At 46.3% G+C, this 14,101-nt stretch overlaps 1 protein-coding gene across 2 annotated transcripts in view; it reads left to right on the plus strand.

The window, feature by feature from the left end:
- The window catches only part of rufy2 (RUN and FYVE domain containing 2), a 164,785-nt gene that overhangs the window by 56,212 nt on the left and 94,472 nt on the right, over positions 1-14,101 (plus strand). For both annotated transcript variants that reach the window (XM_069900866.1, XM_069900867.1), the window contains exon 13: positions 13,524-13,643. In XM_069900866.1, coding sequence (XP_069756967.1) covers positions 13,524-13,643 — 120 coding nt within the window. The remainder of the gene's footprint in view (positions 1-13,523; positions 13,644-14,101) is intronic.

Raw genomic sequence — 14,101 nt, forward strand, 5'->3', positions numbered from 1 at the left:
AACTTGTAAAGCTGCCGGGAAGTGGGAAGTCTCTCGTAGGGTAGAACTAAGCTATCCTTGGGGATGGACTGTGAACATGGTTACCTGGTCAGTGAGTGAATGGGAACAATTAATGTGGAAATATCAACAAGATAAAAGTAGGAAATGCCAAATGTAGAATAGGAAAAGGTCCCTGGCAGGAAGGGGTCTGTCCTGGGTAAACTTGTACCTCTCACTTTGTTCGTTTTAGATTGGTCACGTGTTTGAGCTACCAAAAGAAAACAGAAACACATGCTGAGAGCACTTCAGTTTATACAAATCTTTATTACTAAATCTAAAGCTGATTTCAAACTATAATATGCAAGCCCTTCCCAATTATACTTATCAACGCCTGGACTGGTCCCAACTGCCGAAGCGAGGCAACAACCCACACTTGTAGTAGATTGTTGGGGTGCCGGTAGCAGCTTCTTCACCTCCCCTGACCAGGACGTTGGTTGGACTCTAGAAGTTCTTCTTCTTGCTGAGAGACATTTCCACCCCTCAGAGAGTCTCAAACTTCAGCAGCGGGACCACAGCTTATATTACCCAAAAATTGCTTAGTCAATCACCTATTCCCTGCGCATAAAAAGGATAACCGAGCACGCCTAGGCTTCTATCAAATACCACAACTTTCTAGCTTATCAATTTGAATATAATGATTTACTTAGCTTAAAGACAAACTTTCTAGCTTATCACTTTGAATACAATGATTTACTTAGCTGCAAGGTCTCGCCTGACAGTCTGCGACCAACAATCCCATCAATCTCAAACAGCAACCAGCTAACAAGCAGGAAGATTAAACGTTCTTGGTACCAGATGACTTTTTGTCAGATCACTGCATCTCTGGGCCCCATGGTGGAATTTAGCTTATGCCTGCTGATTCTTACATTATTCTCAAAGTAGGTTACTGATACTCAGCCTTGCATAAGCAAAAGCAGGGTCTAAATCCTCCATTACAGGGTCCCTGGTGGGAAGAGGAAAGAAAAGAATGGAGGAATATCCAATCGCAGATGGGCCACTGAGCGGGGTACAGTTGTACTTACGGTCAACGCAACGTTGTACAGCACCAGTGACCATAGTTAAAATCTACAAGGAGTTTGAATGTTCTCTTCGTGACTTGCATGGGTTTCCTCCAGATGCTCCGGTTTCCTCTTATGTTCCGAAATTGTAAGGGGCTTTTACATTAATTGGTTTATTTGGACAGCACAGGCTCGTGGGCTGGAAAGGCCTGTTACTGTGCTGTAGGTATAATTGTTTTAAAAAATAAGAAATTTCGTTACCTGAATTTGTAGAATTGAATAAAAACGCATGAAAATGTTGGAGGAACTCAGCCGGTCTTCCAGCTTCTGTCGGAGACAAAGATTTATTGCTGATGTTTCGGGCCTGAGCCCTTCTTCAGGGAACAAGCAGAATATTGTGTAGAAGTGTAACCTGTGCAGATTGAAGCAGAGGTTTGGTTACTCACTGGGGTTTCAATCTAACAGTATGGAAGGCATCAGATTGGGAAGGAGAATTTAAGGTGCTGGGTGACAGGGAGCCTAGGGTCACCCTCCATGGGTGGAATGCACCCAATCTGTGTTTGGTTTCTCCAGTGCAGGAGAGAATGTGTTGTGAACACTGAGTGCAGTCTGCTGGATTGGAGTGAACTGCTGCCTTCCCAGGGTCCCTGGATGGGGCGAAGGGAAGAGGCATTGAATCACCTGTGGCCGCAGAGGAAAATGCAAGAAGGAACGAGATGGTTGGCAGGAAGAGAAGACTGGACTAGGGAGGTGTGAGGGGAATGGTCCCTGTTAAGTTCTGAGAGGGGAAAGTGCATTTAGTGGTGAAACCTCCTTGCAGGTGGTGTGAACTGTTGAATGCAGAGGCTGGGTGGGAGGGGTGGGGTGGGCGAAGGTGAAGATCTTTGATACTCCTTGTTCTGAAGCAGAGCAGAGGTACAGAAAATGGATGAGAAGCAGTCAAGGGCTTTTTTTTTCAATGACAGGAAGAAAAAAGGCCTGGACAGAGGGCCTCATTATTGGGGCAAATATGTTGATATGATTCCTGGAGCAGAGAAGAAAGAGAAAATTGAGAGAGGTATATGAAAGTATGAGGGTACAAGGAGTAAATGCAAGCATTTGTTAGGTGAGGCCAGAACCAGAGGACATGGGTTAAAGGTGGAAGGTAAAATGTCTAGGGGGAACTTCACACAGAATGATGAGAGTATGGAACTCACTGAAGTGGTGAATGCAGGCTCAATTTTAACATTTTAGAAAAATTTGGACCGGTACATGGATGGGAGGGATTTGGAGGGTTGTAATCCAGGTGCAGGTCAATGAGACTAGGCAGAATAATGTTTTAGCACATACTAGCACATACATCAATAAACCAATGGTTTATTGATGGAGTCTGAGAAATGGGAAAATAGATAAGAGTCCCCATGGGAGGCAGCATGGGATGAAGAGTGGTCCAGCAGTTGTAATGGATGTTGGTAGCCAGCCCATCTCCTGAGATGGAGGTAGGGGAATGCAGAACAAGAAGGGAAAGATCAGAGACTGATTAATTGAAGGTGAGGGCAGGGTGGAACTTGGCAGCAAAAGTAATGATGCAGGAAGGATGTCATTAAGTTTGAAGGGGTGCAGAAGAGATTCTGCAGAATCCTGGTGGTACTGGAGAGGTTGGATGGGCTTGTTCTTTATTCTCTGGAGTGAAGAGGCCGTGCAGGGTCACCTGGTAGAAGTTTATACAAACATGAGGATTGTGGATGAAGTAACTGCAGTCTATTTCCCAGGGTGGATGAGACTACAACTGGAGGGGAGAGGTTTAACTTTGACTATTCCTACTTCAGGGATGGAGGTGTGAAGAGATTTTATGCCTATGGAAGTGAACTTGTTGAGACCAGGAATTTTGAAACTGTCAAAGTGACATTTGATGTAGTTTTCTTTTTTCTGTGGGAACAGAGGACATGCCCAGCCTGACCTGCTGGTATGGCCGCCTGCTCTGAATTTTGCAGCTTCTCCATTCCAAAGTCTATCTTCTCACTCTCTAACTGTTCCCATTCACTCATTGACCAGATAACCTTGTTTCTAACTCATCCCTGTTTTCATCCTTGCCAGAGTCACCACTTGCCTGCAGCTTAACGAGCTCCTTCTGTCTCCTTCCCAGTTCTGGTCTTCAACCTTGTTGCTCTTCCCACAGATGCAGCCTGACCTGCTGTGTATTTGCAGTGTTTTCTGTTTTTATTTTAGTTATGATAGACGATCTGGTTCTCCCTTCCTGTGTGTCTGTGTATAGGTTTACAGATTAGAATCTGATTCTCTGACCACTGTTACTGGAGTAATAGCATTGTGCACCCTTGGATACACTTACAGAGAATATGGTTTTTAATTGTCATTAAATCACAGAACCTTTAGTCTGAATATATGTAGAATTTGTTGCATTAAGAAATGGAAGCTGTTGGTTGTTGAACTGTTATTCAATAAAGTTACAGCTAACTTGATAACCCATTCCCTTATAGTAAGTAAACCATAACTCTGGTGATTAAATTCTAAAGGTTTGCAGTCATCTTTATTTCAGGCTTCAATGCCGATCCTTTTATTACAAAACCACACCTCCAGTAGTTTAGATTCTGCTGCCAAGTATGTTCTGCGTGAAGCCCTCTCCAATTTGAATACAATTCCCTGGCCAAAGGGCTGCTTTGGTGCCCTACTGCCTTTAAGATCAGTGTTCCTTCTCAGCAGAGGCCCAATTTACTCGATCTCTTCTCCAACCTTCAGTTCAGCAGTCGACCTGGCGAACCTTTATTACCTCTAATTCAGAGCTGGACTTGGTACTCCCAGAGTAAGATGAAAGCACACCATGGTTTGGCAGGACTTCCCAACTCCTGTACTCCATCTTTTTTGATAATAAAAGGTAACGTGAGCTTGTTGTTCCTGGATGCTACTCTTTTATATCCCATGGCCATTTAGAGTTGTCTGACATCAATTTTTTCACACTCTATAAATGACCTCTTCTTCCATCTAAACCGTGCACGTTATGTTTTCTGTCTGTTATCATTTGCGCACCCAGTTGACCCCTCATGATCCCTTGCAGCATTTTGCATGCTCTTCACAATGTGCTCTTCCATTGTTGTATTTTCAATCAACTGGGAGGCAGTAATATAGAAATTTTAAACAGCTGATCCCTGCAATATCCCTTCCCCTCCCATCATTGCACCTTTCCCATCACCCCCTTCCTTCCCCCAACCCCCTTCTTGCCTCCTATCAGTGGACCTTCCCCACCACCCCCTTCCTTCCCCACCCACCCCCTTCCTGCCTCCCATCAGTGCACTTTCCCCATCACCCCCTTCCTTCCCCACCCATCCCCTTCCATCATTGCACCTTCCCCATCGCCCCCTTCCTTCCCCTCCCACCCCCTTCCTTCCCCTCCCACCCCCTTCCACCCTCCCACCCCCTTCCTGCCTCCCATCAGTGCACCTTCCCCATCACCCCCTTCCTTCCCCTCCCACCCCCTTCATGCCTCCCATCAGTGCACCTTCCTCAGCTTCTGCCTCTTCCCCGTACCACCACCTAGCTTCTTATTTTCCCATTTTTTCCACCTGTATTTGTCCATGACCTTCCAGCCCCAGCTCCTTCTTCACCCACCCTCCTATTCGAGCTATTCCTGATGAAGAATTACAGCCCTAAATGGTGACTGTTGTCTTCCATGGGTTCTCCTGACCCACTGAGTTCCTCTAGTATTTTGTATGTTGCATTACCTTTAGTAATGGTTGTACAGAATTGAAACAGGCTCTTCAGCCCACCATTGTGCCAAACTATACTAGCCCACTTGTCCACATTAATTCTAAGCCCTGCTCATTCAAGAATCTGTCCAATGTTTCTGAAATGTGGTTACTGTTCTAACTTTTCCACCACCTCTGGCATTTCAGCTACTCCTGGTGTGAACAATTTGCCCCTCAGACCTCCCTTTAAACCTATACCATTTAATTTGGACACCCCCACTGCAGGAAACAGACCCTGGCTGCCTACTCTTTCTATGCCTCTCTTCATTTTATAAACCTCTACCTCTCAGCTTCTTCTCTCCAGGGAATACAAACCCAAGCTGTCTGGTCTCTTCTGTTGACCAAAGACCCCCAGATTCCAGATAATATCCTCATCAATCTTTACCACAGCAGGTAAAATCTGACCATCGATTTGACTGTAATGTGACGTTCTATTACTATCAGTGCCTCGGCTGATGAAGGCAGACATGCTGTACACCTTCCCATTACTCGGATTTCAGATTTATTTAGAGTACAGATCTAACATCACATCTGAGATCCTTTTTCCTGCGGGCCAGGCAGATTTACCACTTATTGATAGTGCAAAAAATACACCATATCATGTAAACAACTATGCAATACAGAGAAGTAAAAAAACAAACAGTAAAGTCCTTAACTAAATCCCTGATTGAGTTTGTTGTTGAGGAGTCTGATTCAAGATTCAATTTATTATCATAGTAATAAAACAGTGTCATGTTACATGAAACTCCCTTTGGACTGCTGCAAGGCAGATGGATTCGCTGCTGGCGGGAATTCCCTAATCAATGGTGGAGGGGCAGCAGTTGTTCCTGAACCTGGTGGTGCAAGTTGTGTGGCACCAATACCTCTTTCCTGATGGCAGCAGCGAGAACAGAGCATGTGCTGGGTGGAGTGAATCTTTGATGATTGCTGCTGCTCTCCGACGGCAGCGTTCCCTAGATGTTCTGGATGGTGGGGAGGGGTTTGCCTGAGATGTTCTGAGCTGTGTCCATGACCTTTTGGAGGGATTTTCAGGGGTTTTGGTGTCTCCATACCAGATAATGATGCAGCCAGTCAGTACACTTTCCACCACACCTCTGTAGTAATTTGCCAGGGTTTCTGGTGTCATATCAAAGCTCCCCAAACTCTGTACTATGTACTTTACCCCAAGGAAACGGAAAACGGCCATTCCCCAGGGCCCTGCTACTCACTGAGCCCTGGTTTAACTTCCCACAATGCATCACTTTGTACTTGTTTGAAATAAAGTCCATCTGCCGTTCCTTTGCCCACATTACCATTTAATCTAGATCCAGCTCTAACCCCAGGAACCCTTTCTTTTTACTATCCACCACACTATCAAGTATAGTTTTGGCTGCAAACTTACGAATCGTGCCACCTACATTCTCGTCCAAGTCATTAACATCAATGACTAGAAACGGGGGAGCCTGCAGCACACCACTGGTCACAGGCCTCCAATCTCGACAACTTTCCACAGCCACCAAACCTATTTTGTATCCAACTATGGAAATGATTTTTTTTTAAAACTGATGTTCTCTTATACCTGTTTGCCTCGGAAAAGCCCCCTTCGCACTTGCATCCCACTAAATTGGCCATTCAGTGCCCCGTGATAGGAATGCAGGGGGTTGGCTTTCAACACTTGACCACTCCTAACTGGGACACTGAACACTTTCACGCTTGCAATTGTTCTACCTTCTACCGGTGACATCATGACACATCGAACGATGGTGGACCTACGCTAAATCTTGATCAATGTATTATGAGTTTTTTATTTAAACAAAATTAATCATGCCTAATTATAACATAATTAAGCCTAATTATGAGGTATGAGCCCTTCAGCCACTGTTGTTGTGTCGACCTATATAAACCTTTATAAGGGACCGTGGGAATGTGCTAGCAATAAATAGCAATAATGGACAGTTTTTAAACTGTGGGAAAGTTGGTAGCGCTATCGTGCACAATTTATGAAGACCATGGTAAAAAACGATGGTGGACCTGACTTCCCAGGCCATGTGGGAGAGAAACCTCTCCATGAGTGTTCCGGGCATACAGCACTTTCTCTGCCACATGGAGTTCTGGGAGGGCTTTTTCCCCATGGTTTTTATAAATTGTGCACTATAGCGCTACAAACTTTCCCAAGCTGTTTAAAAATTGTCTGCTATTACTATTTATTTCCTCTCTCTCTCTCTCTCTCTCTGCAACTTTCCCACGGCAAAGTTATTACCACTTTAACCATATAACCACTTACAGCACAGAACAGGCCAGTTCGGCCCTACTAGTCCAGGCCGTAACAAATCCCCACCCTCCTAGTCCCACTGACCAGCACCTGGTCCATACCCCTCTAGTCCCCTCCTATCCATGTAACGATCCAGTCTTTCCTTAAATGTAACCAGTGATCCCGCCTCGACCACGTCTGCCGGAAGCTCATTCCACATCCCCACCACCCTCTGCGTAAAGAAATTTCCCCTCATGTTCCCCTTATAATTTTCCCCCTTCAATCTTAAACCATGCCCTCTAGTTTGAATCTCTCCCACTCTTAATTGAAAAAGCCTATCCACATTTACTCTGTCTGTCCTTTTTAAAATCTTAAACACCTCTATCAAGTCCCCCCTCAATCTTCTACGCTCCAGAGAAAAAAGCCCTTGTCTGCACAACCTTTCCCTGTAACTCAAACCTTGAAATCCTGTCAATCTTTTCTTTCTTCATATTCCTGCATTCACAAAATCTTGGGTCATTTCTATCCCAGAATGCAATTGCCTGTTCTACACTTGCCTGATTGCAACATCCGCAGACGCCGGGGATTGTACTATGGTGGCAATCGCTGGCGTGAGATTATGTCGTCTCATGCAGCGTTGAGAAGATTTTCCTTTTGCTCTAGACCCTTTTTTAGGCTGATTGGCCGTTAATTCCTGGGTGAAAGGGGCTAAAGATTCCCCTACCTCGAGTCTTCATTCCTCTGTGAAATGTAGCTTTGTCAAGATCACTGCTGATCTCCAGTCACACCTTTGACTTTGGCCAGCTCTCCTCTCATTTCTTTTGATTGCCCACATTTGATTGAAGATTTTAGTGTTTAACCAATATTAATTGCTCTGGAACTAACTGTGAAAATCATCCACACTGAGATCACTTGAATTATTTTCGTGGAACTATTGTTATTCCTTCCTTTCTTAATTTGATTCTGCAAACTTGTGTTAAGAATAACACTGTCTACATTTATTGTATTATCTTTGTTACAAGCCTCTTTTTTTAAGTTTATTCTGTCCACTTATAGCCAATGAAAAATGAAAAAAAAATTTTTTCCTTTTTTTATCATCTCCATCTAAATGAAGTTTACTTCTTTTTTCCATGAGGCAAGATCATTTTTTATTCTTTTATTTTTATAATAATCAGAGCTACTCTCACTTCCTTTCCCATTCTTCAGTGTGAATGACGCACTGGAATGTTCAGTTCACACCCACCGAGCGAGCCATTCTCATCCCAAATCAGAACCAGTTGCTGACTTCAAATGACTTCCTCTTCCTGAGACCATTCACCATATCTGTGCTCCTCTCCTGAATGTATTCATAAAATTACTCCTCAGGTTTCATTGCTTCAGGGACAACTGTCCCAGACTCTCCTCTCTTCTTATAGCCCCTCTAGTCGTGAGGCTCTTTCAAGTGGACCCTCCGCCTTGAAGCCAGCAACAGGAGCTGATCTTAACTTGCAGACTCACCTTTCAGGTGGCGGCCCTAAACAGCTGCTGCAGGGTTGCTGGTCCACCTGAAAGGGCCTGTTCAACCAGAGGCGCATCCTCCGGATCTGATAGAGATGGGGAGATTGGTGCCGCAGCGCCACCCATCATAAATATGCGGCATAGCAATGGCTGACTTCCCTACCCATAATCCCCCACGCAGGTGGAACTGCTCTGTGTTTCCCACAACAGTTCCAGCTATGCTGCATTTTCAGCTGCAGAGAGCGGCCCCGAAGGCCAAAGTGCCCAGTGTGGTGCAGGAGTGGTCGGCTGGGTTGTCACAGCCCGCACCATTCGACCACCCCTGCCCCGCCGGCCACCCCTCCCCAGTGGGGCCAAGGGGTGCAGCTGTCGAGTAGCAGGACCGGTGGGGGGTGGGTTACTGTGAGATAGTGGGGCCAGGGGCTGGGTGGGTCTGTCGGGTAGCAGGGCCAGGGGGGTGGGGGTGCTGTCAGGTAGCAGAGTTGGGGGGGAAATTGCTGTCAGGTAGCAGGGCTGGGTGGGGGAGGGGGCGCTGCCGCTGTCAGGAAGCGGGGCCGGGGAGGGATGCGTCAGGTAGCGGGGCTGGAGGCGGTGTGTCAGTTAACGGGGCCAGGTAGCAGGACCGGGGGGAGAAGTCAAGTAGTGGGGCTGTGGGGGGTGCGTTGTCAGGTAGCAGGGCCGGATTGGGGGAGGGGGGGTGCGCTGGCGCTGTCAAATAGCAGGACCGGTTGGGGGGAGGCGCTGGCGCTGTCAGGTAGCAGGGCCGCGGGGGGTGGATGCATCAGGTAGCGGGACTAGGGGAGGTGCGTCAGGTAGTGGGGCCAGGGGGCGCTGTCAGGCAGCAGGACTAGGGGGGTGCGTTGTCAGGTAGTGGGGCTGTGGGGGGTGCGTTGTCAGGTAGTAGGGCCGGATGGTTGGGCGCTGACATTGTCAGGTAGCGGGGGTGGGGGTGCTGTCAGGGAGTGGGGAGTTGGGTCACGCAGCACTCCGCCGATTATCCCTCCCCGAGAGGGTTGGTGTTGGCACTCGGAGGCGCTCTGTTCATATTCAGATGAGTGGATATTGAGCTGCAAGGGGGGAATACTCTGCGGCTTTACATGGGAGGTGCTCAGACCACCAGAAAAGGCCTATGGTGACATCCTCCTGAACCTTTTCTGCACCCTCTCCAGCTGAATCACATCCTTCTGATAGCCAGGCAGCCAGAAATGCACACGATACTCAGTGAGGTCTCACCAGTGTAACGTCCCAACTCTTCTACTCAATGTGCTGATCGTTGAAGGCAAGCGCTCCAGGCACCAGCCTCACCATCCTGTGTACCAGTGTCGCCACTTTCAGGGAACAATAGACTTGTATTTCTAGATGACTCTTTTCCTCAAAACTCCACAAGGCCCTACCTTGTCCTGGTTTAATTTCTCTAAAATGCAAGACCTTGTAGTTGTCCAAGTTAAAGTCCATCTGCCATTCCTTGTGAGTCCTTGCCAAAAGCATTTACCCCCTCCCCTCCTCTCGTCAATCCTCTTGGTCACCTCGTTAAAAAAATTATTAAATTCACGACAAACGATTTCCCACTCACAAAGCCCTTTTGACCATCCCTTGCATTTCCAAATCCCGATGGATCCTCTCTGAATCCCTTCACCCCTAATGATGCTCACTGGCCTGCTGTTGCCTGGCTTTCGCTGGCAGTTCTTAAATATAGGTACAACATGAGCCACCCTCCAGTCTTCCAGTGCCTCACCCGTGGCTAACAATAATACAAATATCTCTGCCAGTGCCCTTGCAATTTCTTCCTTAGCTTCCCAGTGTCCACGGATACACAGTTTAGGCCTTGGGAATTTATCCACTGCTCATTTGTAAAATCCCTTCCCTGAACTCCCTCGCTTCCATAGTAACTGCGAAGAAGAACTATTCATTTAACAGCATCCATCTCCCATGACTGCAGACTTCCCCTAGTTACCACGTTGTTCTTAATACACAGAGTCTCTTAGGATTCTCCTTTTCCTCATCTGCCAAGGATTTCTTGTATTGCCTTGCTGCCCTCCTGATTTTTCTTGTGTATTCTTATATCCAAGGGATATTCAAGGGATTCCCTTCATCTCATACCTGATTTATGCCTGCATTTTCATAACCAGAGCCTCAATACTGAGTGTCTAAAGATAGACAAGTCCCCTGGTCCTGATGGAATGCATCCCATGATACTGAAAGAAAAGGCAGAGTGAGTAATTTACCAAAATTCTCCAGACTCTGGGCAGATTCCAGTGGATTGGAAGACAGCGAACGTCACACCACAATTCAAAAAAGGATGTAGGTAAAAGGCAGGGAACTTTAGGGCAGTTAGTTTAACGTCTGTGGTTGGGAAAAGTTATCATTAAAGAAGAAATAGTGGGGCATCTGGAGCGAAATGGATCCGTCAGGCAGACACGGCGTGGATTCAGCAAAGGTAGGTCCTTTTGACAAACTTACTAAAGTTCTTTTAGGATGTAATGAGCATGGTAGATAGAGCAGAACAGATGGATGTTGTTTACCTGGGTTTCCAGAAGCTGTTCAAGAAGTTGCTGCGTAAAAGACATACAGAAGATCAGGATGCATAGAGTTGGGAGTGATGTATCAGCATGGATAGAGGATTGGTGAACCAATAGAAAGCAGAAAGTTTGGATACAAGGGTATCTTTCAGGTTGGCAATCGCTGGTGAACATGGTGCTGCAGGGGTCGGTGTTGGACCTGTTCCCAGTATACATAAATGATCTAGAAGAGGGGACAGAGTGTAGGGTATCTGAGTTTGCTGATGACACTAAACTGAGTGGAAAATCAAATTGTGCAGAGGATACGGAGAGTTTGCAGAGAGATATGGATAGGTTAAGTGAGTGGGCAAGGGTCTGGCAGATGGAATACATTGCTGGTCAATGCAAGGTTATCTACTTGGGAAAGAAAAATGGAAGATCAGAATGTTATTTAAATGCCAAGCGATTGCAGCTTGCTGCTGTGCAGAAGTACTTGGGAGGGCTTGTGGATGAATCTTAAAAGTTTGCAGGGGCAGCAGGCTAACCAGGCAAATGGAATGCAGGCAAATGGAATGTTGGCCTTCATTTCTAGAGGGCTGGGATATAAGAGCAGAGAGGTTGTGCTGCAACTGTACAAGGTCCTAGTGAGGCCCCACCTGGAGAACTGCGTGCAGTTCTAGTCTCTTTACTTGAGGAAGGATGGACTGACTTTGGAGGCGATGCAGAGGAGGTTCACTGGGTTGATTCCAGGGATTAAGGGGTTGGTCTATGAGAAGGGTTTGTCTCTGGGACTGTACTCACTGGAATTTAGCAGAATGAGAGGGGATCTAATAGAAACACATAGAATGATGAAAGGCAGAGATAAGATTGAGGTCGGTAAGTTGTTTCCATTGGTGGGGGAGAGCAGAACTTGGGGACGTAGTAAATTTAGGACAGAGATGAGGAGGAACTGCTTTTCTCAGAGGGGGGTGAATCTGTGGAATTGAAACAGTGGAGGCAACCTCAGTGAATATATTTAAGACAAGGTTGGTTAGATTTTTACATAGTAAAGGAATTAAGGGATATGGGGAAAAGGGTCGGATCAGCCATGATCACATTGAATGACAGAGCAGGCTTGATGGGCTGGGTGACCGACTCCTGCTCCTGTTTCTTATGTTCTAATATCACTCATCTACCAGGGTTTGTTAATCCTGCTGGCTTTACTCTTCACCCAAATGGGAACATGCTGTCCTTGAACTCTCCCATCTCAGTCACTTCCTATGCATGCGATCATTCACTCTCAATCGACCTTCACCGGGTCCTGCCCAATGGCATCAAAATCAAGGCTTGCCTCAATTTGGGACATGGACTTGTGGACCAACCCTATCTCTTACCATAAAAAATTTAAAGCCAACAGACTATAGTCACTGGTACCGAAGTGCTCCCCTGGTGAGTCCAACCTCTTTCCAGTAGGAGGTCCAGTATTGCCCCCTCTCTAGTTGGGCCATCAAAACTTTCCTGGATACGCTTAACAAATTCTGCCCTGTCCAAGTCCTTAGCACTAAAACTATCTCAGTCAATATTGCAAAAGTTAAAATCGCCTCCTATTACAATCCTATCATTCTTGCAGCTAAACAGAGTTAAACAAGAAAATCTGCAGATGGTCCAGTGAATAATATGAAACAATCTGCAGCGTTTTTGTGGATTGCATTCTTTCTCCATATCCACTCCCCTAATTCCCACTATTGGTACAGTCAAAAGTACATCCCATCAAACTCATAACCCCCTTCTCATTTCTAAGTTCTTCCTGGACGATCTGACAGGAGTAACATCCCACTGTGGTGTACTATCTCCTGTCCAACCTCCACCTTTCCCATGGCTGGAGCATGTATACCCTGGAATAATGAGCTGCCAATCTTGCCCTCTCTCAACTATGTTTCTGTAAGGAGGAGAAAAGCACAAGTGAACATTTCTCAATTGACCCATTCACACTTTGTTCCCTGTCTGACCTGCCTTTCTGCTATTTGTAACCAAAGTTCATCGATTTGTCAGGTCCTTGGTCCCAGGCGCTTTCAAGTGTCCACGGAGTAAGCTTTCAGTTTTCCACCTCCTGATGCAAGTGCCCCATGAATTGAAACCTCTTTCTTGCTACACCCCATTATCATTCAACATTGACCCCATGCCAATTTGCACACAGCTCAAGTAGAAACCCAAAGAAGTCCTTGGTTTGGCTTGTTGTGTTAGATTCGACCTCTTGATACCCCTTTCAACAGAGTGTCTTTCTTGGTTGTACATTTGTTTGCCTGACCATGACAACTGGTTATTTCCCCTCCCAAGTTCTCCTCCAGCCCTGAGCTGTGCTTTTCTTTCTCTCTCATCCTTTCCCTCCCATCCTTGCATTCATTTTTCTTTTTTTACTTCCAGTTTAATTTGCTGATGTTGGTATCCTGTTGTTTGCTTCTTTGTCTTCTTGCTCTATTTTCCACCCTGCATCCTTGGTCAAAGCATAGGTTTTATCCAGAGTTGATTTAACTTGCACCAGATTGCAGCAAGCAGAGAGAGATCAGGAGACAGCAGAAAAAGGAAGTCACAAGTCCAAGCATGAACTGGCGAGCAAAATGGGGACTCTGCAAAGAGAGAGTGACCAGAAGGAACAGCAGTTGTAAGTATTTGGGCAGAATAATAAAACGCTGTTTTGATGATTATCAACTCTTGAAGATCCAGCACCCAGAGTTAAATGTACACGATGAATGTTCACTCGAATGTTCCGTCCCCCGGCGCCTTGATTGCCATGATCACCTACCTGCGCCGATCTCTCTTATTTCTTTGGCCCTGCACGTTCGACACACTCGTGGTTTCCCGAGCCCTTGCCTGCCTTCCATTTCTTTTTCTCTGTTCACTATTTCTACCTCTCCCCCCCATCCAGCCACTCGCATGCCACCCTCCCCCCTCCAGCCCACCTTCTTTCCCACTCCAGCCTCCTCCCACCTCTCTCCGTCTCTCTCGCCCCTCTTCCCTGACCTCTCTGTGAACTGAATGATTCCCGTCTTGCACAGTTTATTTGAGAGGGGAAGCTTGTATTCCAGTTAAGACCCTCTGGGCACATATTTATTGGCTGCT

This window comes from Narcine bancroftii, chromosome 10 (assembly GCF_036971445.1).
Source record: "Narcine bancroftii isolate sNarBan1 chromosome 10, sNarBan1.hap1, whole genome shotgun sequence".
Taxonomy (NCBI): domain Eukaryota; kingdom Metazoa; phylum Chordata; class Chondrichthyes; order Torpediniformes; family Narcinidae; genus Narcine; species Narcine bancroftii.